Source organism: Psittacula echo (genome assembly GCF_963264785.1).
Source record: "Psittacula echo genome assembly, chromosome: 23".
Lineage (NCBI taxonomy): Eukaryota > Metazoa > Chordata > Aves > Psittaciformes > Psittacidae > Psittacula > Psittacula echo.
Window position 1 is genome coordinate 3573243 of NC_137748.1, and position 25276 is coordinate 3598518.

Genomic DNA, 25276 nt, shown 5'->3' on the forward strand with positions numbered 1-25276 from the left:
TATAAAAGCTCTGAAGGGTCTCCTCAGCACCAGAACCAGCTGAGATCCTCCGGGCAGCTTCAGAGACGGAGCAAGGTAAGAAGCTCGGTGTCGGTCTCTCTTCTGAATGTGTTTTCTTTCCTAAGGTAGCTGTGGGAGTGAACAGTGTTTGAGCGTGTCAGGCAGCAGCAGGGCAGGAGCAGCTTGTACCTTTGGTTCTGCAGCAATGGATGTGTTGGGTTGCAAAGGGAAATGCTGTTATTTCAGAGGAATAGTCAGTCCATGGCAAGCAGCAGGCTGGGATCTGCACCTACACAGGGAAATAAGGAGAAATTGGTTCTTAGTTGCTGTTTGGGACCTCCCAGCTATGGATAAATAGGGACAACGCTTCCTTCAATGCAGACAGGATTGCATAGGGGATAGGAAGACCTTTGTGTTGTAAAGATCCCACCAGTTGTGAAGAAGGCAAATTATAGGATCAAAGCAGCATAAGTATCGCAGCAAACTCCATGCTCCAGATCAGTGCCACCCAGGCAAAGGGGTCCTCTATTAATCCCAAAACGGTTTGTCAATACTCTTTGCAAATGCATTCTGCTTTTCCTCCCTTTTGGGGTCAATTCTGCTGTCCCAGCATCACCAATAATCACCTTCCAGCACCACAGTATTTTTGCACAACTTCCCTATTTTCAGATGCATCTTTATACCCACGGTTCCACCACCAAGAGAAGAAATAAAAAGCAAGTAAGAAGGGAAAACCTCAGTTATTGAATCATCCCTTTTTTCCCCTTCTCATTTAAAATACTCCTCAGCTTTTTGTCTAATGGGATTTACTCTGCTGTTAACACACTCTGCAATGATTTGTCTTTTATGGCTTTAAGAGACTTTGCCAGTGTTCAGTCTTACACCTTTGCTTTTAAGAGCACTCCTCAGAACTTGCTGTAGCTGAGAGAATGGAGCACAGTGAGAGGTTTTCTCTCTTTATAGGAAGGGCTGAAAACATGAGTAAAAGATGTCACAGTTTCCCAGAAGGAAAAGAATGCCACAATTCCAAACAACATCCAAACTTGCACATTCTGTCCAAAACAAGAATTGCGCTGGTTTAAGAGCATAAATAACAGCTTAGAGGAATAAAGTTCTATCAACGTATGAATACATTTCTGAAGGATGGATACCTGAGTCCTGATACAGACCTTCTCTTTTTGTTGCTGAACTATTCCTGTTAACGGCAGCTCTCCCTTGCAATGCTGTTTCCAGAAAGAGCTATCACAAAGAGTGAGGTGAGGAACAACAAAACGTATCTGTGAGCCAAGATCAAAACCATTTCTGTACGGAGTTTGCAGGGCTGGAATAGTAATTAAAAGAGCTCAAATGTCCAAGGGCTACGGAGCTGAACTGTGGATGTGAGGATCAGGAACAGCTTGAAACTAATAAATCTTGGAATCCAATCCTGATGCTGTCCATGGGATATTTTTCTTATCTGATACTCACCGACTCTGGCTCCAGCCCCTACCTAAAGCTTTATCCATCCCAGCAGAAACCCTCCTAGGCATTAGATCAGGCTCCTAAATCCGGCAGAACCGCAGTGTGGGATAAGCAGGATGCCATGGCTGCTGAATTGCCTGATCCAATATACGTTCCCGTTCACATACTCAAGCTTGAATCGACCCTTAAAGCACAATGAGGTACCCACAGGGTCAGCTTGTAAACACGGAGGAAGACAAAGCCCTTGACTCCAGGAATGTGCAACCCACAATGAATTTGATGGTTACAATAAAAGTATAGGGGACCAACATTAAAAGACACCACGGTGGGAAAGAGCATTGGCATTGAAAAAGTAATTTTACGGGGGACGACAGAAGAGGGCTTTGTAGGATGGAGAAGGCTGCTTGAAGCACAGGGACTGAGGAGACACATTTACAAGCAGAGGCACGTGCCCAGCACCACCCGTCCCTCCGGGTTCAGCATCCTGTCACTTATCCCCTGTGTCCCCTCTGCTTTTGAACAGAGAAACCAGCAGAGAAAATGATGTCTTTCAAGGTTCTCTCCCTGCTCCTCGCTTCGCTGGGCTTTGTTTTGATGGAAGAGACCGTCTCGGGGTAAGTGTTTTGGAAAGCTCACGGTGTCTTTGAGCCTTTTCCAGCTCCTCACTGGAGGCAAATGGACTCTTTCCATTGGCATCCTGATAAGTAGGTGAGAACATGAGTCCTGAGGTAGATGTCAGATAATAGAGACAGCCAAGCATACAGAGATAAGCAAATGATAAGAGAGATATCAAAATAAAGGCCTGAACCTTTGAGCCAGAGCCAGGAACTCCAAAGTTTTCCCTATAAATTTCATGGCTCTAGGTTAGGAGGAACAAGCTGGAAGTAAACCAGGAAGAGAAGAAGGTTGGCTGAGAACTAGAAACAAGATGTAATCATCTTACATGAGTGAGGCTTGGGGCAGCCAGTATTTGGAAGCTTCTGAAAATATGACCAGTTTCATACAGCAGGGATATAAGAGAGACTTTCCCTGATTCCTGCTATGGAATTTCCAACTACCACCCCAGGCGATCCAAAAGAATCCTTGTTAGAGCAGCAGGAGTTGCAGCAATCCCACATAGTAGTCCTATGTCAACCCTTGCCAGGTCTGTGCTGGTCTCAAGGTCAGCTCTTGTCTCCTGCCATCCACACCTGAACCTCTTGAGGACACAGGAACAGGCTTCCTTGGTCCTCAGTGTGCAGGTCCCTGAAGGAAGGAGCCTGAGCCCACTTGGTGCCTTAGCACAGAGCCAAATTCCCTGTGAATCATACAGCAGGGCAAACCACGCTGACTCCAGGCGATCAGCAAATACCTAGAGCTCATCTCCTCCCAAGCTGCCAAACCTGAGCTGCCACTGCAGGAGCAGCCAGCAGAATGGATGAGGAGGATGCTAGCCCCTTCCCAGGGCAGGAATAGGCACTGTGCCAAGAGAGATGAACAGGGATCACCAACCCTTGCTGATGTAGGGACCGCGTGGCCACCGCACGTAGCCCGAGCAGAGCTCCCGTAGTGGGTGCTCCCTGTCGGTGCCTAACTCACTGCCTCTGTGCTCTCACCCCAGCGTAAGTATAGGGACTCCCAACACCAGACCACTGCAGAGACGCTACTCCGAGGCCACCCTGGCAAGTGACTACAGCCGCACGATGGATAACATGCTGAAGAAGAACTTTGTGGAGTGGTTGCTAGCCAGACGGGAGAAGAAAAGCGAGTAAGTGCAGACTTCCAATGCTCCTACGATCTAAACTCGCAGCCGCCGTCAGCCAACTGACGGCTCCAGAAGAGTGCAGAGCCGAGGCTATATTTCGTAGGCTGCAGCAATGATTCTATAGGGACTTGGGTTTCTTCTTGCTTTCATTTTTCCAAGCCCTAAAGATGGTTCTGGTCTGTGGGCACACAGCACAACCACCCCTCTCCCTGTCCGAGACCGCCGCTGGTAGATGGAGTGGGAGGGAGCTGGGAGTTGTGGAAAAGCAGTATTTGGGCCCCCTCTTGTGGCATCTCCGGTTGATCTCCTCCCGTTTCGCCTTTCCAGCAACATGATCGAGTCGTACAAGAGGGCAGCTGAGCCCCAAGGAGACGCTGCGAGTGGCCAAAGGTTGGAGCTGGGCACGCAGGAAGCCAAAGATTTCTTCTCCTGGCTCCTGAAAGGCAATAAAAGCCCGAGGTGAGGCGGGAGGCTGGGAAGAGAACGCCTGTGCTCGGGGGGGGGGTGAGGGGTCCCAGTGAGTAACTTCTGAAGGGATGCTCTGGGGCAGGTATCAATGGTAATGGTGTTGCCGGGGCACACAAAAGGACTTTGATGTCAAAAGGAAATGTCAGGGGTTTGTAATTCCTCCTCCCAAAAAGCACAAAGACCAAACCCTCCACATTTGTCCCAAATCACAGATTTAAGATCGGGGACTTTTTGTGGCTGTTGTTTTGCAAATGTCAGCAACAGCCTCACCAAAGCCCAGCACTTTGGTAAGGTCAAAGCCTGGCTTTTTGGCAGGGCTGAAGTGCACCAGCTCCTCGAACAGCACCAGAACAGAGAAGCCAGAACCAAGCTCTTTGGTGTAACCCAAACCAAGCTCTTTGGTGTAACCCTAATCGAGCTCTTTGGTATAACCCAAACCAAGCTCTTTGGTGTAACCCTAACCGAGCTCTTTGGTATAACCCAAACTAAGCTCTTTCCAAGGATGTTCTCCATGAAAATGAGACTTGAGTGATACATTTCTGCAGAACATTTTGATTTAGATCAATCAACCCAAGAGAGAGGGGGGGAACAACTAAGGCCAGGTTGGATGGGGCTTGGAGCAAGCTGCTCTAGTGGAAGGTGTCCCTGTCCAGGGGTTGGAACTGGATGAGCTTTCAGGTCCCTTCAACCCAAACCAGGCTGGGCTCCTATGGAAACTCATTCACACACTCAGTGTGTTGAGCAGTTTGTCTCTTCAAAAGGAAACAAACCAGTTCTTCCCCCAGATCACCACTACAAGGTTACTGTCACAATAACGATGGCGATAGGAGCTTGCTCAGAATAGGTTCTTCTGCGCAAGGGAACCCAGTCCATACGGAGCTCTGTGCTGCTGCAGCTCGTGCCTTCATCTCCTAAGCCATCTGGCTGAGAGCACGCTTGTGCATCTCGGCTTTGTGCTGTGTCAGCACATCCGCAGCCTGTCAAGAGCCGCTTTCACCTCCCCCAGCCTCAGCTCATGGCACAAATGTTCAAACAGCAAATTAGACACGAGCCCAAAGGCAAAGCTGCTCTCAGGCACTTGGTGTGCTTAAAGAGAGCCCCCAGCAAGGGAAGGAGGGACACATTTCTCCTTGCACGTGGAGGGTGCTCTGCAAAACCTAACAGGTTGCTGTTGCTTAAGCCTAAAATGGTGGCAAGAAGGGAAATGCAAAGCCCTCACCGCACGCAGTCTGCATCCTTGAGGCACAATCCTGGCGTCCTCTGGCAAAACCCATGGAATCTGTAACTGCAGGGAGTCACGGGGCAGGCCCCCAGGACAGGAATCCGGGGAGGATTTGTTGCCTTTAACAGCTTGTTGCATGGAAAATGCTTTAGGGAGCAGGGTGCGGGGGATGACCCAGGGCAGGGAAACGCGCACCCATCTGGTTCACAGAGGTGGCCCAAGCCAGGCCCTGAGGAGATCAGCCCGCGAGCATTGCTCCTCATCCTGCAAGCACACAAAGAAACGAGGGCTCTGAGGGATCTCGGGAGGTCACCGAGCCTGACCCCTGCTCCAAAGCAGGATCCGCGCGCCCCAAACTGCTCCTGACAGATGTTTGTCTAACCTGTTCTGGGCGGGGGAAGGGAACGCTTTGATGCTCGGGATTAATCAGCTTGATTAGCTTCATTAAACCAAAAACGGCTTCCTAGTGTCTCCCTTAATCTGCTTAATTGCAAATAAACCCCACGACTTGGAGAGGAAAGTGCTGCTTGGAAACAAAGCCTTCCCTTTGTGAGTTTGGAGCAGAGACGCTGCTTCCCCCACGCTCTGCCTTTGTTTTGCTGCCTGCTGGCTCCAGGAGGAGGTGGGGTGCAGGGGGGGCACTGGGCTGCTCCTCCTCGCCTCCCTTGGCAGCCCAAACGTGCCAAGAGCAAGGAAGGCAGTGTCAAGTGCAAGGAGCTCACCGGGGCAAAAGGAGGTTAAAGCCCTGTGAGGGTTTATCTGAGGCAAAGACATTGGAAGACAAGGAAAACATCCCTGTGAGAGGCTCTTACACGGTGTCTGAATCCCTGCCTCTCCTCTGTCTGGCCTGGCTCATTTCTTGCAGTTCTCTGGAAGGTTCAGAAGGTTTGAAGGATGCTCTGAATCAGGACTTCCTGACATGGCTGATGTCCACTGATCTCTGCAGGGCAATGTGAGTGGCTGCTCTACCTACTCCTATTGTTACAAGCATCCCTACGGGTCCTGTTCCAGCCCTTGTCCCCAGAGGTGCTGGTTGCACTGCTCAGTCAGTGGGTTAAGGATTGCCTTAGATGGCCACTGGGTGCTCACAAGAACAAACAGGGATGAACCAGTCATGAATACAAGAAATAAGAGGCAGCTCTTACTTGTCTTACTATTAGAGACTGACTTTGATACACACCTTGCTGTCCAAATGGCTTTTCAAGGGAGCAGAGGGAGGCGGCTGGTAGAGAAAGCAGTAACTTGTGCCTTGTTTCCTATAGGAACCAAATGGGTTCAGTGCAATCCCATAGGAACTCATGTGGTTCCCTCTCCCTTCTGCTTTGTTAGGACCGGGTAATCCCGAGGAGCGCTCTCCATCCCCTCATGGCACGTGAGGAGGAAGAACCCTTACATTCACTCTCTTCTGTTGCATCTTGTCTGTTGTGCTCATGCAAGCAATAAAGAGTCTCCTTTGAAGCTGAAATAACACTTGCGTGAGCCCTGGTTTGGGGATGGGTACAAAACACTGTTAAATGGCTACAGAAATAAGCGTCCTTCCAAGCCAGGCTCCCAAGAGCCACAACGCACCTTGTGGGGTGGTGAACAGGCCTACGGCTGCCTCACCTGGAGCACCGGGACAGCCTGCCCATGGGATTGCAGGCGCTTGGAACACGCGGCTGGGCCATGGATCAAACACTGACGTTGGCATCGCTGGGCTGTGGAATTCAGCCTGGCCTGTGCGGAACCAAGCCCTGGCCTCCCAGGGCCTGCAGCCCCCTCCCACCTCCTCACCCGTACAGAGGGGACCCTCCCAGAGGGGTCCCAGCCCCACAGACAGGGACCTGGGTCCCTTTGGGGGTGACCCTTATGCAAGATGGGGCTCCTCAACGCCGGGGGGGTCTGAAACCCCCTCAGTGAGGGCCATACCCCTGTGGGGCGGCTGAATCCCCTCCAGTGAGGGCTGTGCCGCTCGGGGCACCCTCACCACAAAGGGACCCCCCCAAACAAGCCCTCTCCCCCCACTCCCCACGGCCCCTTCACCCTAACCCCACCACCCCCCTCCGCCCGAGCCCCTCAGTGCCCCCGGGGCAGGGATACCGGGTGGGGGGGGTCCCCGTTACACGATGGGAGCACCCATGGGTGCCCAGGACGAGGAAGGCGGGGGGGAGGGGGGGCGCTGCCGTTCGTCGGCACCGCCCGTCGCGAGGAGATGACGTCAGACGCGGCGCGACGGGCAGCGGGAGCGGGATGCACCGGCGGGGGGTGGGCGCGGGCGCCATCGCCAAGAAGAAGCTCGCGGAGGTGAGGGGCGGCGGGGCCGTGGGTAACGGGTCCGGATCAGGCCTGTTTGGGGGGCCGGGGCCCACCGGACACCCCCGGTCTGGGGTCGGGGGGAGATGCCGAGCTCCGCAGGTACCGTGTGAGGGGACCAGGCCCCTCCGGCCCTGTGGCGGGGCGCTCCCCGCTCCATATCCGCTCTCCCGGCCGCTGGCAGCGCCCAGCCGGGCCGTCCAAGTCCCTGTGTCCAACCCGGCCTTGAGCGCTGCCAGGGATGGGGCACTTACAGCTTCCTTGGGTTACCTGCTGCGGGCTTGGGCCCTGGGTCCTTCAGCACCGGCTCCATCCTCCCGTTTTCCTCCTGCAGGCGAAGTACAAGGAGCGAGGGACGGTCCTGGCCGAAGACCAACTGGCCCAGGTGAGGATCCCCTTGCCCTGGCAGCGAGAGCTTCATTCCCCCCCTGCTTTGGCACCCGGAGCGTTATCCATGAGCAGCATGGGCAACGATGGGACTTGTAGGGCTGTTTCTCGCCCTCTTCTGAGTCAAGCTCCTGCTTCAGCAGAGCCCTTTGTCTTGTCTCCACTGTGCTCTGGCGTTGGTTTGTGTTCAGTGTTAAAAGCGTGCATGTGGAGAGCTCTGGTTCCATCAAGTGACTTTTATCTTGGTTCCTTCCTCTGAGGCCATCAGCACCGGGTAGGGAGCACATCAGGGACCTGTTTCTTGAGGCCTCCCTTAGTGCCTGGTGGGGGCTGATGGAAGAACTGCGTTAAATGAGCGTTAAGACAGAAACACTTCCCTGCGGTTCCCTTTCAGATGTCGAAGCAGCTGGACATGTTCAAGACCAACCTCGAGGAGTTTGCCAGCAAACACAAGCAAGAGATCCGGAAAAACCCCGAGTTCCGGGTGCAGTTCCAGGATATGTGTGCAACCATTGGAGTGGATCCTTTGGCATGTGAGGAGCAGGCACCGGGGTTAACACTCGCAGATGTGCCTCGTTGTTCTCATGCTGTAAAGAGCTCACAGTGAAGCTGGGGGAAGGTGGCCCTGAGGAAGGTGTTTTGATTCCTGGGGCTTGTGATTTGATGGGATGCACCTTTGGGAGCTGTTTACTTAAAGGGGTGGGGGAAAACACATGGAGATAACCAAAACAGAGGCTCTTCACTAATAGGCCTGAGTCCTCGCAGTAGGGTTTGTGAGCAGCCTGCTTCACACCACTAAGGAAGGATGGTTTTCCCCCTTTTCTTGCCTCACAGCTGGTAAAGGATTCTGGTCCGAGATGCTGGGAGTTGGAGACTTTTACTATGAGCTGGGCGTGCAGATCATTGAAGTTTGCTTGGCTCTGAAGCACAGGAATGGAGGTGAGGACCTCGCTCTTGGAGATCCTGAGATGGCAATTTTGCCTTTGTTGGCCCCAGAAAGCCTTGTTACAGCTACAGCCATCAGCCAGCTTTATTGGTTCCTACAGCAATCAAGCAGCTCTGCCCTGTTTAGGTACCAAACCATAACTCACAGTATTTTGGGTAAGAAGCAGGAGTCAGTGACAGGCTTGAAGGAGTACGAAGCTGGTGAGTTACTGCTTTGAGCCTGGCATTAAGATTCCCTCTTAAGGATCACAGCAGTGTCCAGAAGAGTTGGAATACCAGGCATAAGTGCCTAAATAAAAGATAGTAGATGTTCTTCACTCCAAAAGGGCAGTTGGAGACCAGGAATGGGCTACAGCAAAGGCAGCTGAAACTTGAGTCTGATACATCTGTGAGAGAAGGCAACAGCAACTGCTGCATGTTAGTTCTGGGAACAGAAGTGACTCAAGGCTTATCTCACCCAGCACTTGATGCTGGGGACAATGAACAGCCCCATGGAGAATGGAAAGCAGGGGTGAGCCGGTGGCAAGCACACAAAGGACCCTTGACTGCTCTTGCTGGAGGGGTTGTGTTGCTGTGCACTAACCCTTTCCTGTCCCTTTCTGTTGACTCCTAGGTCTGATAACACTGGAAGAACTTCATCAGCAAGTGCTGAAGGGAAGGGGGAAGTTTGCTCAGGATGTCAGCCAGTGAGTGTGTATTGCAGGGAAGGGGAATCGGGTGGCATTTGGGATGAAAAGGGGGTGACTGATTCCAGCAGCACTCAAAGGTGCTGCTGTTAATTGGAGTCTAAACCTGACTTCGAGCAATGGAGCCACTTTGAATAACTTAACCATTGCAGAAAGCAGCAGCGGGTTTCCTCTGGGAGCCCTAAGGCGCAGAGGACTCTTGTCTTGAGCTGGGGACAGTTGGTTCACTGCAAACCCAGCTCTTGCTGCCAGTCTGTAAGGAAGGGACTGACACCCATCATTACAGGAGCAGACAGGACACAGCTCGCCGTGATCACTGAGGCTGAAGTTTAGCACTTGCAGCTTGGGTGCTACGAGTGTGTCTCTGAAGGGAGGCGCTGATACACAAACTTCATTGTAAATGGCTTTATGGAAATTACCTGAAACTGCAGCAAGTTCCAGGGAGCTCAGAGCTTCTGCACGTCAGGTCTTCCTCATTCACAGAACAGTGTGTGTATTTGAGAGAGGCTCTTGCTTTAAAGCCTTGCACTGACCTCTGCTTCTCAGGGATGATCTCCTCCGTGCAATCAAGAAACTGAAGGTCTTGGGGAATGGCTTTGGGGTTATCCCTGTTGGTGGAACGTATCTGGTCCAGTCGGTGCCAGCTGAATTGAACATGGATCACACAGTCGTCCTGCAGCTGGCAGAGGTACTGAACCAGGAGGCTTTAAAATACAACCTCCTTGAAAAAACGTTATTGCTTCCATGCCAGCCCTGTAGAGCAGGCTTGTAGGCAAAAGAGCCCCCACTCTTCTGAACCACAGACTTGTCTTGACTATAAACACACGGTGTTTTCCCCTCTCATTTCAGAAAAAGGGCTACGTAACAGTCAGTGAGATCAGGTCCAGCCTGAAGTGGGAGATGGAACGTGCAAAGCAAGTGCTGGTAGGTATGGGCTTGTGCACTGTGGAGCTCAGTGTCAGGGTGGAGGGACTGCTCCCACAGCAGACACAGCCTGGGGCTGTCTTACCATGGAATGCACAGGGGGTCCAAAGCTGGGTGGTGGAGCCAAGGCAGACTACACCCAGCATAAACATACACTGAGGAGAGCAGAGCCTCAGAAGCTGCAGAGATTCCTGTGGCTTCACTCATCTCCATTAAACCGTGGCCCATTAGCTCAGGTCCTGCACAGTGGACATGGCTGGATGTCTGAACTGCCTACTGGAGCCCAAATCCTACACCCTCCTTTACCCTAGAAGTAAACGTGGGGTCAGGCCTCCATTGTGAATAGCTTTTCAGCCATTTGGTTGAGTTTCACTCACGGTTTCTGCTCTCTCTGTTTAGGAACACTTGCTGAAGGAAGGAATGGCCTGGCTGGACACGCAGGCAGCAGGAGAACCTCAGTACTGGCTGCCTGCTCTCTTTACAGAGCTGTACTCTCAGGAAATCACTCCAGAGGAAGCCAAGGAGGCAATACCTTGACTGCTCTGTGTTCCATGCCTGGCTATAGTTCTTGTGAGGTTATTTGCATATCACCTGCAACACAGGGACAGTGGACTTGAAATAAAGGTGTCTGACTTGAAAAGCTTAATAGGATGCATTCACACTTGCTTACCTCTGCGTTTCCTCCTCATTGTGGGTGGAAAGGCACTTACCATCACAGACAACCGACTGCCACAGCAAGAGGGAGGTTTTCTAAGCTGCTACTGGCAACTGCAGTCTGGGAGAATACAAATGGGACCCTGGGTAAAGACTCCTGAGAGCCAGCAGTGATGCTGAGAAGCTGCTCTGTAGTCCTCTCTCTCAAGGAGCTGTTCCACTAAGGAATACCACAGTCTAGATTCTGCCAAAACAAACTTTATTGCACCAAAAAAAAAAAGATCTTATGTACAATAGTATATAAACAGGTCTCTTAGAGTGACTCTTGTGCATATATTTTCAACTCAATTAGGTCTAAAAATCTGTTGCTAAAACATCTCTGCCTAAAGCAGTCAGTTGAGGATTGTCACTTTGAAATGGAAACATTCAGAAATGGGAGGACAGACAACATTAGAGCTATAAAACTAATACTTCTCTTTTACAGCCACATGCTAGGTATGTGAATAGTGTCCACGATAAGGCATTTTCTTGTCTTGTTGTATCGGTGGATGGTAACGCCACATGCATCACAAACAGATTTCAGGACCAGCTCTGCCTTGGGAAGGCAGCAGAGCCGCAGCTCTACCCACAATGCTACTGAATGGTGAAAAACAACGTGGCATTTACAATGGCATTAGAGAGGCAGTGAAGTAGCACACGGCTCTCAGGAGACCCCGCTGCCTCCCTGGGCCCTCGTTTCGAGGTGCACGCCGCTTTATGGACTCTCATCTGGTGGATGGGTTGAGTGAGTCCTGTGGAAGTTCAGCTTTCCCTCAGCGGAAGACAGGGTTTCAGTCTAAATCAAGCCAATGACCCAGGGGAGTTCACTTGCGAAAGGGAAATAAAGATTCCCAAGTTGTTAAGCGGCACCTGAGGGATCCGGGAATGTTGTCACCTCTCAGAGCTGCGGAAGCAGCAGTGTGCAGGCTTCCGAGTTCTGCAAGGGTTATAGAAACCAGAGACCGAGAAGTCAGTGGCACACGGGGCATTGCCTCTCTGTACAGAACACAACAGGGGTCTTTGGGACCCTCTTTCTGCGCTGCTTTTAGACCAAAGATGACCACTGGAGGTTCTCCCACCACCATCAGGAGTCTGGAACAGGGCCCAGCTGGTGGGAAGGTGTTTTAAGGAGAGCGGGAGAGGGCCATGTGCAACCTTGTGCTTAGCTTTCTATCAAAGCTCCCATCAAATGAACCATTAACAACCAAATGAGAAGTAGATGGAGCTCCAATCCATGGTCACCAGGCTCCTTTACCTGGAGCAGTGGATATTTCACCTCCATGCAGGGAATACATCTTTGATGTAATGGCACTTGCAGCCAGCAGACCCCCTCCAAGAGGGTGGCCTTCACTCACGGTAAAAAGCTGCTCTTTAAAATGGTCAAATACACTGAAGTGCTCAACTTCACACACTCGGCTGGCTTGTGCTCGGCCAGGTTTGGCAAAGGGATTTGTCAGTAACAAGGCGCAGGCCTCTGACAAAGCAGCTTCTTCGGCTGGAATTGCCCCTTACCCTAGCATGGATCAAAGTAGCAGCAGGGCAGTGGTGGCAGGAGGAAGAAGGGAGGAAGAAAAACCATGACACTGACTAGAGGTGGGAGGCAGAGTACTCCAGTGAAGGACACAGCATCTCTAGAGAGCTAAATGCAAATCAACACCTTAGAAAGCAACAGACAAACTGGACTTCTTCTTAAGTGCTCCTCCCATCTCTGAGCAATGATTTCCTCACCCTCCCTTCCCCAAAACACCAGGATGAACACACATGCACTCAACAGATGGATCCTTGCAGTTTCCACTTTCCATCGGCCCCTCTGCACCTGAAGTCTCAGTGGATGAAGTCACCCGGGGCTTGAGTAAAGCTTTCAGAAAGGTGCCCAGATTCCACCACTGCTCTTTATCTTTGGTCTGTCTACAACAGTGTCTAGAAGAAAGACATCAGGTGGCTGGGGCTCCACGGAGCAGAGAGGCTCCCAACCTGCACAACAGGGTTTTGCCTGCGCACAAGGCGCACAGGCCCTGGCATACTCTGGACTCATCAAAGCACTCCCACAGCTCCCGCTCCACGGTCAGCACGGCCCCAGGGCAGGGCTCACTGTCTAGGAACAGAAAAGCTGTGAAGAGGATTTGCAGTCTGGATCTCATTCTTTAATCAAATGGAGAGCAAAAAAAACTAAGAAGAAGAAGAAGAATTAAACAACCAGTGGAGGTGTTTCCAAAAAAGAACCTGATGCCACATGCTCTGGCTTCCTAGCATAGTAAGTACCTTTACAAGTAGCCTGTCACAAGCTTGGCTTTGTCTAGCGTGAAGTCTTCTCATTCAGCGTTCTCCACCAGAGCAGTAAAAGGAGACTGAAGATACCCCACAGTTTTCTCCGCTCTGGCCTTGGTTTGGTTGTCAAGTCTGTCAGGGGTACTCTCGAGTGTGAAGACAGAACATCCCCATGGCTTGGCCTCTCCACCGTTACCGCAGCTCTAAGCTTTAGGGCAGCCCTGAGTGTCCGTCTCTGTCTCGGAGGAGCTGCTCTCAGAGTCTATTTCTGTGTTCTCCTGCTGGTGTTTCTCGTGCACCTTCTGCCGAATTCCTTGCAAACGCACCAATAGGGACTGATAGTCAAAGTGGCCTCGTTTCTCACCAAAAGGGTCCTGGAAGAAAAGCAGAGAGAAGCCCGTTAACGTGGAGCAGCATCCTTCCTGCAAGAGGCAGAAAGGAGAAATCCCTCACCACCTCTGGGAGCTGAGCACGACGCCATCATCTTCATAAACCCCGGAGAAAGCAACTGAGCCCCAGCTCCATGAAGAAGAAACAAGAGTGGGCCACACCTGACGACCCTCTCATGTCACCAAACTTCACTGCGTGGCGTTTAGATCAGTCCCGTAAGCAGCTGTACGGCAGGCACACACCTTCCTTATGGAAACTTCTCACTCCAGACATGAACTCTCCTGCTTTGGGAGCGCTTTCCATTTCTGAATTACAGCCAGTGATGGCACTGACAGGAAAAAAGGGCTCCGAGACACGAGAGCATTAAATCAACCACCTCCATCCTTTCTTGCAAGTGGATTTTCTCAATGAGTCAGACAAGAGGTGGCGGATGAGGGAGGGAGACACGTCTGTTCACATGCAAATAGCTGGGCAATCTATAAAGTCTACTTTCCTGCAGCAGCAAGCTCCTGTATTCAACCTGTCTACATGTGTCTGCCGTGCTGTCATTATTCCTCCACCTCTTTCCTCCTCTAGTAGCTTTAGCTCAGTCAGCCACTTGCAATGGTACCTGACAGAACAAGAGGCATCAGAGAAATGTTCCTATCTGCTGCATGGGCAAAGAAACCTCAGAAGATGAGAAACTACCAGTTAGCAAGAGGGAAGTACCGCAGTGGAGTTCAGGAGCCACCAGCACTGGATAACCTACACGTGTCCTCACTGCTTAACACCAAATCCACATGAAAGCAAACTGCACGTACTGGTTCCACTGCTGAAAGAAGAACCTGCCTGCCTGGAGAGGCTCTGAGGTCCAGCACTCAGCCTTGGGAACCCTGAACGTGTACTCTGAGTCTGGGGATGCCCACAGGAACGCCTCGGGTCTCAGGTTCATGGCTGGTTCAAAGTTGGAACAGGCATTTCACAGAGCAGACCCAGGTACTCGAGGTGCTACACATTGTTCTTTGCCTCTAAGTACGCAGCCTTACCTAAGGCAGTGTGTTATCAACAAGAAAATCATCTGCCACTCACCTGCATTGTCTGTCCTTGCAGATAAAGTCTCTCTTTACACACCCCTTCATAGAAGTCGTAGTATTCCATGAAGGATTTCTCCATCACACCCCTGAATGCAAGGAGAGAGCAAACACCACAAAATGACAGGGTTCCAACAGTCACATCATCCAGGGCCACCCCACCCCACTGAACTCCACTCTGTGCAGTCAGCACGGACACCCGCACAGGGTGTCCCAGGCAACTGCCAGGGTACAGCGAGGCAGGACACAGGGTGAAATGAACCACAGCATCACTGCCGCTGAAGAGAGGCTGCACGTGCTCCCCCAGCAGCTGTGCTCCCCTCCCTCTGAGGGGGTTTTTCCCCCTCCGTAAGACAAGGCACATTTATTCCCCAACACAAGTGTGAGGATGCAGCCATTGTCCCCAGTGACACGGCCTTTGTCAGTGCTCAGCCCCTGGGTACCACGTAGATGCAGCCATGACTCTGCTGGAGCGGGCAGAGTTAAAGACTTGCTCTCCTCAGAAGCAACTCTCAGGATCCCAGGAATCCCAGAGAAGTTTATCCTGCTTCCCACACCCACTGTCTTAGGCTCCCTCCATGCCTCTCTTCCATACCGTAGCGGCTCAGGACAGGGACACTTTCCCTCCAGCATGTCACACACTGCTACTCGGATGGTCTCGTGCCGAATGCACTCGTTGTAGTTCTTGCTGTCCCCAGGGTGTCTCTCCTGGAAACAGAGTTTGGGCCACTGAATCCACACAATGGCAATGGCTCCTTCATCCCCCCACCGATGAGTCTCCCCAGTGCATGAACCCACAATGGTTCTGTCTGCTCTTTGTGTGCTGAGCTCATTTACACCGCAAGTGAAAAGCTGGCAAGATTTTACACGTCTCCAGAGATCAACTGATGGAGGCAGCCCAGAAACCTGCCTGTGTCCAAGATGCTGGAGAGCATGGAAAGCTGAGCAGTGTAGTGCCTGCCTGACAGCCCATGGAAGCCATTTCAGGAGTCATGTAGCAGAGAAATGAAGAGCCCTCCCATCTCCCCGGCAACTTCTCGGATGCCTCATGTTCTTCAGTTACCTTACACACAGGAGAGCCAAGCAGCCTCTGCTTCAGAGCTGCCTTCCAACTCCCCCTCAAGCTCTGACTGGAGGCAGAGCAAGCTGGAGAAGAGCCAAGCAACATAACCTATTTTTGTCCCCATTCCCAGACTGGGATTTGCCACCCCCCCCCCCCCCCCCCAGGCAAGGTGTAGGGGGGAAGAGCCCAGGAGCTGCAAAGCCAGGGCTGAGCCACCTCCCACTCTCACCTGCTCAAAGCCGGGCTCGTTGTGATAAGGGTTCTCAGTCATCAGAGACTGGATGGAGATGAGGACTGAGGAGATGCACTGCGCTGGGCTCCAGGCAGGCCCGGTCCAAGTGCTGGGCATCAAAACAGAAAAGTAGCATTAAGGAGGCAGGACTGGCTCCATAAGCACCATCCCTCCAAGTACCACAGAGCAGAAAGCTTGGGAAACCAGGGCTGTCCCTCACAGGAATGCGACAGGAAGAGGAAGAGCTGCTGCAGATACAGAAAGCACTGGGCATGGAGGAAGGTTTCAGGGTCCAAGTGATTTATTCTCTCAACTAAAGGAGTACTTTAGCCTGAGTGAGGCAGGAGGGGCTGGTGAACCTCACTGCACTGCATCACACATGAGGAAAAGCAGTATTTGCAAGCATTCCACAGGGAACGTGTGGCTATCGTCTGACCCAGCAGCCTGGAGCAACACTCCCAGGAGTCAAACCCACCAACTTTCCAGCACTGAAATCTCATTCTCAGACTCAAAGAAGACACCCACTTGTGGAGCCTGCACCAAACAGCACAAGGACACCCATCAAAAGCACTCATGGATGCTCCGCTATGGGAATAAGGTGCCCGCTTCATACACACGGGGCAGCAAAACTCCTTTGCACAGAACAGCGTAAGCAGAAAAAGCTGCTCTGCTGCTTGCCCTTAATATCCTAGTTCCAAATACAGACCTGTCTCCCTGTGAGCTGACCAAGGATGTGCTGACCCACATAGGATCCTCCTAAATCCTTTCATTTGCAGTTCCCTCTGTGCTTCCCATTCCTGCTAAGGCTGAGGCTTTTTGTTCACTCTTCAATAAGTTTGAACTTATTCCTTCAGCTTCCACGCTGGGGGGGCTACAACTGCACGAGCAAGAAGGCAGCTTGTGTGGGAGCATTCAGACCCCCAAGATACACGTGTGCCCTCCACATCTCAGTGCCCTGCAGGCACTGGCATCCAGCTCATTGCATCAGGGAGCCTCCTCTACTGAGGAAGATGTTTCCCAGCACCACGCAGCCCTCAACCAGCATCTATCACCTGAAGATATCAGCTACTCAGGCTCTGGTGTAAGTGGTACCTGCCCGGCCCTGCTGAAACCATCCCACCTTAGAGAAGGTGAAGCCATCACTGCCCCTTCCTCACCTGGCTGCTGTTCCTACCTCTCTGCAGCAGAAGGAACCAGGCACAGCCCAGCTGCACCAGTCCAGAGGCTCAGCAAAAGCCTTTCTTTCCTGGCTGGGGTTGGGAATTCCCCACCACAGCCAGGGATCCTCTGCCAGAGCTGCAAGAGCCATTTGGTCTGTGTTTGAAACTCAAGCAGGTGAATAACCAGCACTGGCAGCAGTGGAGCCTGTTTGAACAGGCAGCACGGGAGCCGTGCTTGTAAATCATTACACCCACTGCTCAGCCCCACATACTACGTGTAGGTGGAAGCCCAGAGCAGTCAAATGGCTCTCAAGGAAGTTCTTGGCTTTTAATTCTATTTATTTCTTTCTTTGAAACCCACACAGAGAGAGGAAATTAAACCCACAAACCCCTTCATTCAACCAGCATTAAAGACCAGGCTGCAAAGCGCAAAAGCAGGGCTTGGTCCGAGGCTTTGCAAGGGGAAGCAGGAGGAAAACAGCAGCATCCCCGGAGCTTTGTGCTTCCCCTGCTCCCTTCTCAAGTGCTTTTAAAGACAAGTTAAGACTCAGTAGAGGGACTGGTGCTGCTTCACAGCTCCGATTCCGCACACAACTCCACAGAAGCAGAAAGGTGCATCCAAGCACGCATCTGGGGCGAGACAAGGGCACAACGCGCTGAGAAGGATGCGCGAGGCAGAGCAGAGCCCACAGCCACCTCCTGCCTTCCCATCAAAACAGCCGAAGGCTCCTCTTACCCTAGAATACTCAGGCAGACTTTCCCATTGCGGTAGAAGTTGGGGTTAAACCTCACTGTGTTATTTCCCGTTGTCATCAGTTTGACCCTTGGTGGGTGGATGGGATAATCTGGAGGACAGCGAAACAGGAACAAGAAGAAACCCCCTTCATAAGGCGTGTCAAATGGGCCTGTGATCAATGCATGAATCTGGAAAACAAAAGCCCGTCTTGCGCACCACTTCGACACTGAGCAGCACCATCCAATCCTCCACAAAGGCAACCAAAGGCGAGAAACCTCCACCCCGGCAGCAGCACGCAGGGAGGCAGCATCTTCCACAAGCACAGGCCATGTGCAGGCCACGCTTCCCCCTCCCTCCTTCCCTCTGCTTCCCTTCTCCTCCCGGCTGCTGCGCGCTTCCCTCCCCTCTGCCGCGCTCCATGTGCAAAGCAGGTTTCCAATGGGGAGGCTTGGCCAGAGGCCACAAGAGCTGCTTCCCAGCCACCTCCAGGCTGTCCAAACCAGGCTGAATCCCAGTCCAGGTGCTTCCAGATTGCAAATATGCAGGAAAAGGAATTTCACTCGGTTTAGAACAGAGGTAGAACCACCCCCCCCACCACCAGAATTCCTGCCAAAACGACAGCATTCCTCAATTTGATGCTCTCATGCTCATTTGGTCTTCTTAAAGCCAATCAGTGCATTTCCTCTGCCAGGATCCAAAATTAAGACCCTATTCTCTCCATGCTAATTACCCGCAGAGATCCCAATAGCACAGCAGGAACTCTCTACTCCCTTCAGGCTATTAAGGAAGCTTCTTCCCCAAGTGATCCAAGCAGCCTCCTTCCATGATGCTCCCACCTCGCCAGGGTTTCAGCTGGAAGCCCCAGGGCTGGTGTCCTACAAACCCACACCTCTGCTGAAGGCCGTTTGGGCACATCCTGCTGCACACTGGGAGCGAAGGCAGCGTAAGGAGGAGCTGGCTCTGCACAGACACTCCCTTGGTGCTGCCTCCAAACCCAAAGGGCCCCAAGTCAGGCGGATGCTTCCATGGGAGGAATTTGGGGGAACCCCTTTGTGTGCAGCAGAGGAAAAGCAAAGCCACCCCCCCCACATGCACACAACCAGCACAGCCAGAGCAGGCGACACTGCCTGGAGAAGGGGCAGCACCAGCCAAGAGATACACGGGATCAGGAACCCCGTTTGAGCAACCTCTGCCTCCCCACTCACTGCTGGAATCACTGGGAACTGACACTCCTGGAAAAGGCCAGAGCCAGGATGGGAAGAACCAGGGCAGGAGAGGCCGTAGCCGTGCCTGTACCCCTGGAGAGCAGCTCTGCTGCAGGGAGATGCGATGGGAGAGGCTGCACAGGGCAGAGCTGGTACCCGTGGGACCCCAGCAGGACAGGGCCCAGGGACACATCGCTGCCAGCTCGCACACTTCAACATCTCCACAGGCGGGTCAGGGATGCTTCAGCACTGCCTGGTGCTGGGGGATGTTTCTCATTCCCAGCTTCTCTGAGAAGCCCTCCATGGCCAAGAGCCTTCCACGGAGCTCCCTCTTCCTTCAGCTGCTCTATTGACTGTTTTATAGCATCAATAGGATGAAATGAGCTGGAGCAGCACCCCACTGGTTCACAGGGCCACTAAAGCAGAGCTGGCTCTATCCGTGGAAGCTCCTCAGGTCCCTCTGATGGGATCTCTCCACAGTTTCCTTGAGAGCCTCCTCCCATTTTAAATCCAGCCCACCTCAATGTCACCAGGAAGACTGAAGCCTCATTATGCTCCTGTGAGACTCACCCTGACTCCTCTCAATATATTAAGGGAACGCTCCATGCGGGCAACCCCTTAGAGCAGGCATCGACAGCAGCGTACAGAGAAGGGCAAAGCTGAACCAGCTCCAAATCTTCTCTTACCTTGGTCATGTCCTGGGGATCAGGCACAACAAACATTCCCGGGGGCGGCTCCTTGTAAATGGACATGATATCCCTGAGGAAAGGAAACAGGAATTAGGCAAGATCTCCCTTGGCTTTCATCAGCCCTCGAGGCCCTGAACGCTCTGGATGACAGGGATGCAAAGGGATGCACTTTGAAGATGGAAACCTGCAGAGAGGCAGGAATTGCTCTTTGGCCCCTGCCTGGTTTCTGGCTGAGCTTCTTCAGGTCGGCCCTCGAACCGAGCTGAGGAATGTCCCGAGCACAAGCAGCATTCCAATGGGGCAACGTGGAAGGCACCAGACCAAGCGCACCCTGACTAACGGCTGCCTCCTGTTCAGCTCAGCACCCACCACCTCACCCGTAACCTCCCCTAAAGCAGTGCTCCAAGGGGAGGTTTGTTGGTTAAAGGAAGACTTTTCCCCCCCTTTGCTTTCCCTCTATTTACAGGATCCCTTTCCTACCCCCTGTCATTTGGTGTCCCCAAACACGCCATGATTCAACAGCCTTTGAGAAACAGGGGTTTCATGTGACAGTGGGCTCAGGAGCAGTTTGGATGCACATGCACACACACAGAGCTTCATCCCCATGGCTTTGTCCCTCTAGGAGCTCAGACCAAGCGACGTGAAGAACAATGAATCCCCTACAGCTCTGCTCCGTTCACAATCACCCATCACCTTCATCACCCCCATCATCCCCCCAGAATCAGAGCTCTACCGAGCTCCGGAGCAAGCTCCCACTCGACCTTCCCATTGGGGAAGCAACCAGAGCTTGGAAAGGTTTCCAGGTGAGAACAAGGGAGAGCAAGGGGGGAGCCTCCCCTTCCTGCCACCGTTACAGGGTATTTGCATTGGAAACCGCCCCACTGTCCGCTGCTGCCTTTGGAAGGCATTATAGGAGCTCCAGAACAAGGATGAGCAAGAGCCTGGAGGCAGGGATCCTTGCTCCAAAGGAAGAGGAAGGACTCGTTGAACCAGCGCCAGCACTCCAACAATCCCTGGCCGTGCTCAAGGCCAGGATGAGCACAGCCTTGGGTGACCTGGTTTAGTGGGAGGCGTCCCTGCCCATGGCAGGGGATGGAACTGGAGGCTCTTCAGGTCCTTTCCAGCCCTAACTGTTCTATGGTTCTATGCTGCTTGTTCTAGCGGCGGCTCTCGACGCACCGGGTTTAACTACGCCAAGCAAAGAGGCAGGGCAGCCAAACGGGTGGGCCCGGCAGGCAGGAGCACTGCTAAGGGCAGGTTTAGCACAAACACCTTGTGTTGATAGGGACTGGGGAGCTCTCCTCCCCGCTAACAGCACCTCCGAGCCGATCCCGGAGGCGGGACTGGAGCCATGCACTGAGCTCTGCCGCCCAGCGGCCCTCAGCAGCGGGCAGGGAAGGAGAAGGAGCCCCCGGATGCGCGGTCTGGGCAGGGCGAGGTGGGAGGCTCCATCCTCACCCAGCTACCGGGACAAGGAGCATCCTGGGGCTCGATGGAACGGGGGCTGCCCCAGAGAGCCGCGGGATAACGGCAGAGACCGGGGCCTGCTCCCAGCTCCCCAAGGCCGCCGGTGCGGGGCCGGTGAGGCCCAGTGGGCAGTTACCGCCGGGAGGGTTCCGGGGATGACCCCACTGTGTCCCTCCCCGACACACCGGGGGTCGCGGCCCTCCCCGGCCCTACCAGGAGCCCCGGGGCCCGGAGGCTCTCACCGTTTGATCCGCAGCAGGCAGGCCGCGCTGGGCCGCTCGCTGTCCCAGTCGCCGCTAACCGTAGGGTCCCAGAAGGCGGAGTGCGTGAGAAGCGCGGCCCCCGCGGCCGCCGCCGCGATGGGGGCCCCGCCGCTCCCCGGGGCGGCGACAGGGCCCGTTGTGGCAGCGCCGAACCCCGCCGCCGCCCACAGCTCGGCGGGGATGAAGACACCGGGGCCGCCCGCGCCGCCGGCCGAGGCCCCGCCGCTGCCCGCCGCCGCCGGCAGCACCGCGGCCGGGGCCGGGGCCGCCTCCTCGGCCGCCGGACTCTCCGCCATTCCGCGCCCGGCCTCGGCGAACGCCGCTTCCGGGACTCCGCACCACCGAGTCCGCCGGCCAGAGCGGCGCCCGCCGCGCGCCTCCACCACCGACCGCCGGCCAGAGCGGCGCCACCCCCCTCACACCCCGCCCCTCGCCATCATAGAGCCGTCCTCCGGTGCCAGAGCGCCTCTACCATAGACGGTAGAGCTTTCCGCAAGGAGTAGCGCGCCCTCTGCTGCGGCGGGGGTCTCCCGGCGGGGAGGCAGCGGAAGCACGAGTTTGGGGCTTTTTGGGGTGGAAAACGGCCTTTTTGGGAGCGGCTGTGGGGGACCCGGTACAGCACGGGTTAACCTGCGGGGATGCAGCGGTTCGGCACGGCCACAGACAGAGGGATCTCTGTTTCAACCCTTAAGTTGTCCTCGAGTTCCTTCTGCTCTCCCCAAGAGGGCTCAAGGAGGCTCCAGGTCAGGCCCCTTCCCCGCACTGTTCCCATTGAGCATCCCCATGGAGATCCCAGCTCCAGAGGCTCGGAGCACGCAGAGCACCTGCAGTAACTCAGGTAAGGACCCAGGCTCCCCCAGTGCTCAGTACAAAGCCCGGGGGGGGTGTTCAGGTTCCCCCTCCCCTGTGCTGCAGGGGAACCACCCAGCAGGGTCCTGGGTGTAAAGCGGTGCCTTGAGGAGGGCCATGACCTTGACGCCAGCTCTCCTGTGTGCCAGGAGGGGATGTGGCAGTGCAGCCCCGCATAGACACTGCTAACACAGCCCTGCAAACACCAGCACCGCTCCCGCGCACCCTTCACCTCTCCGTGTTCTGTCTTTCGTGACACAGGACATTTCGAAGAGCACATGGAACCCCCCTTGGTCAGCTCACCCACAAGCATTGGCTTTGCAAGGGCAATGCTCATTGGGGTTGTGAGGTACTGGGGTAGTGGAAGGTGTCCCTGCAGGGGGGTTGGAACTGGATGAGCTTTAACATCCCTCCCAACCCAAACCAGGCATGGTCCTAGGATGTGTGAATGGCTCTGAGCTGTGCAAGGACATCTGCTCTCACCCAGGTTACTTCACATCAGCGTTCCTCCCCTCTCAGTATCATTCCATGTTCCCTTCCTGCTTTACCAGTGGGCGACTCCACAGCTGGGATATTGCCCTCTCCAAGCAATTCATCAACTCAGCCAAGGACTTCCCCATGGCTGGAAAGGATCATAAGGAAAAATCAAACACAGGCACCAGTTTATTTAGAGAAATCTTTTCTTTACTCGTCAGTCTGGAGCGCTGGGATGGAAGCAGGCTCGAACCGCAGAGTGATGGAAGCCACAGCCAGGACCACAAGTTGTCACATAGCGAAGAGGATCAGGAATGCCACCATCAAACAGAAGAGCCCCATGGCCTCGGACAGGGCAAAGCCCAGGATGGCGTAGGAGAAAAGCTGCTGCTTGAGGGATGGGTTCCTGAGCATCAGTACCAAGGGGAACAAAGCAGAGAGAGAAGGGAAACAAAAAGGGATCCACAATGAGGAAAACAAGCCCAAATCAGAGCCTGTGTCACAGAAAACCAGGATTGTATCACATAAGCAACAGATTCTGGAGCACAAACCACCTTATGGCAGAGTGGCTGGAACAAGAAAGCCGTGGTTTCCCCCTAGCTTCAGTGGTACAGGCATGCTGAAGGCCAAAGGCCAGGGCCACCCACCCTGGTGGTACCATGCAACAGCTCCGAGTGCTGTGCTTCCTCTGGAGGCAGGCAGAGCTCCACAGAGCAGCTGCACCATTTATAAGGAATTATGAGGTGGATTCAAACAACTCAGGTGCTTTCTTTCTCTTATTTTAATAGCACAATGGATGATAATGACCATTTTCTATTCCAAGAACTGCTTCAGTTAACCTGCTTAAACACACGCAGAGCTGGATACGTATTCCAGAGAAAGCTGGAATAGCTTTGGATTTAGTGCTGGAAGAAGGGGTTCACTTCAAGCCAGCCTGGTTCTCCTTCTCACCTGGCATAGCCAATGATCAAGCTGCCAAACACCGTCCCAATCCCTGCTCCTGAACCAGCCACCCCGACCGTGGCAGCCCCGGCACCGATGAACTTGGCGGCAGTGTCGATATCCCGGGAAGCAGCGCTGGTCTGGAAGTCACGGCGGGCAAGCGGCGGGGGACACACACCGGGTGGCTGCGGGAGGCAGGAGAACACACACACTCATGACACTTCTCATCGCATGGAAAGGTTCATTCAAACATGATCGCTCTTGAAGGCAGAGCAAAAGCAGCCACGCTTGCAAAGCCATCCCCAATCCGGGCTAGGAGCTACATCCCCTTATTGGCCACTCTCCGGATGCACAAACTGACTCCTTCACTGCAGGAGGAGCCATGGAGTACCACAGGCCTCCAGGACCTGATTTACCCACTGAGAGACTCACCTGTAGAGTCTGAAGCTCAGGCCTGCTGAAAACAGACACAGAAACTGGTCTGGCCAGAGCCCTGGAACAGCACCGGAACTGCAGCGAAACACAGACAAGGAGCTCCCATCACTGGATGTGTCCACACCACCCCTCAGGAAAGAGCAGCTATGTCATGAAGAACAGTCTTAGATGGTCTCAAACCATCCCACAAGACTAAAAAGCAAAGGGAAATGGAAACATTGGGCATTCCTCTTAACCAGCTGGAACAAGTCCATGAGCAGAACTACCCCAGACACACGCTGCAGCAGGGCAAGTGTCATCTGCCACAGCCCTTCGGTTGGTACTGCAGCTGCACGTGTTGACTTCCCAGCTCACACCTCAGAAGAAAGAGGTGGTTGAGCAGCTCTGCTCCTTCTCCCTGGGAAGCCCCTGGGCTACAGCTCACTGCGTGTCCACCAGGATGGATGGCATCACCCTCCGGTCACCAGAGGTCACCTTGTTTCCCTCCTTGTTAAACCCACGGGTCCCCCCTCGGCTGAGGGCAGCCGGGGCACTGCTCTCCACGGGACATCGCACAGGAACGCTCACACCCGCGCATCCCCTCTAAATGGAACACCCCCCTGCAGAAAGGCCACTTACCACCGCCGGGGAGCCGAGGAGAGCCAGAGGAGCCTGCATTTTGCTTAACCTAATACAAGTAAAGAAGAACGGGAACTAAGAGGAACCAGGAACGCTGCTCCCGGCCACCCCCCCTTCCCCCGGGGCTGCCACACAGCACATCCGCTGAGCACCTGAAGCTGGCCCTACGGACACCCCCGCCCGCTAACCCCCGCCTGGGCCCCCCTAGGGCAGAGCCGGCGCTTCACGGCTCCGCTGCCCCCGACGCAGCCGAAGCCCCCTCCCAACTCCGGCTAAACCCGCCCGAGCCGCAGGGACAGCGCAGACCCCGCCGCTCTCCGCCCCGCACCGAAGGCCCCAGCACGGCCGGTGCTGGCCCAGCGGGTGCGGGAGCCCCAGGCCCCGGCCCCGAGCCGGCCCGACCTGCACGGGCGCACCCGGGGCTGCGGCGGCGGCTGCTCACCTTGCCGTGTCCCTCCCGCGTCCTCCGCGCTCATTGGCTGCCGCCGCGCACGGCGCGCAGCATGCTGGGACAACATCCGCGCTCCTCATTGGCTGTGACCGCGAAAGCACCGCCCACTATGCATCCGGGACAGCGGGATAGGGCCGGAGGG

The 25276-nt window shown here is 54.2% G+C and overlaps 4 protein-coding genes across 5 annotated transcripts; 2 read left to right on the plus strand and 2 right to left on the minus strand.

Annotated features, from left to right (window-relative positions):
• Positions 1–2001: 2001 nt before the first annotated feature.
• Positions 2002–5851, plus strand: GIP (gastric inhibitory polypeptide; the record flags this gene model as incomplete). The annotated part of the gene is made up of 4 exons (XM_080633266.1): positions 2002–2075; positions 3062–3208; positions 3533–3664; positions 5761–5851. 4 exons carry the CDS (start codon positions 2002–2004, stop codon positions 5849–5851), a joined length of 444 nt encoding a protein of 147 aa, XP_080489392.1.
• Positions 5852–7113: 1262 nt separating this feature from the next.
• SNF8 (SNF8 subunit of ESCRT-II) lies at positions 7114–10777 on the plus strand. Its single transcript, XM_080633607.1, has 8 exons — positions 7114–7178; positions 7522–7572; positions 7969–8107; positions 8409–8513; positions 9133–9205; positions 9752–9893; positions 10055–10129; positions 10529–10777. The coding sequence occupies exons 1-8, from the start codon at positions 7125–7127 to the stop codon at positions 10664–10666; spliced, it is 777 nt and encodes a 258-aa protein (XP_080489733.1). The 5' UTR covers positions 7114–7124; the 3' UTR covers positions 10667–10777.
• A 316-nt stretch (positions 10778–11093) lies between these two features.
• UBE2Z (ubiquitin conjugating enzyme E2 Z) lies at positions 11094–21751 on the minus strand. The gene is made up of 7 exons (XM_080633602.1): positions 21345–21751; positions 19633–19705; positions 17742–17929; positions 15843–15954; positions 15146–15258; positions 14549–14639; positions 11094–13464 (listed from the first exon to the last, which is right to left on the minus strand). Exons 1-7 carry the CDS (start codon positions 21659–21661, stop codon positions 13294–13296), a joined length of 1065 nt encoding a protein of 354 aa, XP_080489728.1. The 5' UTR covers positions 21662–21751; the 3' UTR covers positions 11094–13293.
• A 1151-nt stretch (positions 21752–22902) lies between these two features.
• ATP5MC1 (ATP synthase membrane subunit c locus 1) lies at positions 22903–25251 on the minus strand. Of its 2 annotated transcripts, none has more exons than XM_080633608.1 (5): positions 25126–25251; positions 24684–24732; positions 24063–24140; positions 23640–23815; positions 22903–23094 (listed from the first exon to the last, which is right to left on the minus strand). In XM_080633608.1, the coding sequence occupies exons 1-5, from the start codon at positions 25212–25214 to the stop codon at positions 22980–22982; spliced, it is 507 nt and encodes a 168-aa protein (XP_080489734.1). In that variant the 5' UTR covers positions 25215–25251; the 3' UTR covers positions 22903–22979. The 2 variants fall into 2 exon arrangements, with proteins under 2 accessions (XP_080489734.1, XP_080489735.1); XM_080633609.1 differs by lacking the exon at positions 25126–25251 and adding an exon at positions 25086–25115.
• Between the last annotated feature and the right edge of the window lie 25 nt (positions 25252–25276).

Excerpts from the sequence above, each read along its gene's own strand:
- ATP5MC1 (XM_080633608.1), bottom strand. The coding sequence starts at position 25,214 with ATGAGGAGCGCGGATGTTGTCCCAGCATGCTGCGCGCCGTGCGCGGCG. Across the intron at positions 23,816-24,062 it reads CTGAGCTTCAGACTCTACAG|CCACCCGGTGTGTGTCCCCC; the intron begins GTGAGTCTCTCA and ends TGCCTCCCGCAG. Across the intron at positions 23,095-23,639 it reads TTGATCATTGGCTATGCCAG|GAACCCATCCCTCAAGCAGC; the intron begins GTGAGAAGGAGA and ends ACTGATGCTCAG.
- UBE2Z (XM_080633602.1), bottom strand. The coding sequence starts at position 21,661 with ATGGCGGAGAGTCCGGCGGCCGAGGAGGCGGCCCCGGCCCCGGCCGCG. Across the intron at positions 17,930-19,632 it reads ATCCCCAGGACATGACCAAG|ATTCATGCATTGATCACAGG; the intron begins GTAAGAGAAGAT and ends TTTGTTTTCCAG. Across the intron at positions 13,465-14,548 it reads TGCAAGGACAGACAATGCAG|GACCCTTTTGGTGAGAAACG; the intron begins GTGAGTGGCAGA and ends CTTTTCTTCCAG.
- SNF8 (XM_080633607.1), top strand. The coding sequence starts at position 7,125 with ATGCACCGGCGGGGGGTGGGCGCGGGCGCCATCGCCAAGAAGAAGCTC. Across the intron at positions 8,108-8,408 it reads TGGAGTGGATCCTTTGGCAT|CTGGTAAAGGATTCTGGTCC; the intron begins GTGAGGAGCAGG and ends CTTGCCTCACAG. Across the intron at positions 9,894-10,054 it reads TCGTCCTGCAGCTGGCAGAG|AAAAAGGGCTACGTAACAGT; the intron begins GTACTGAACCAG and ends CTCTCATTTCAG.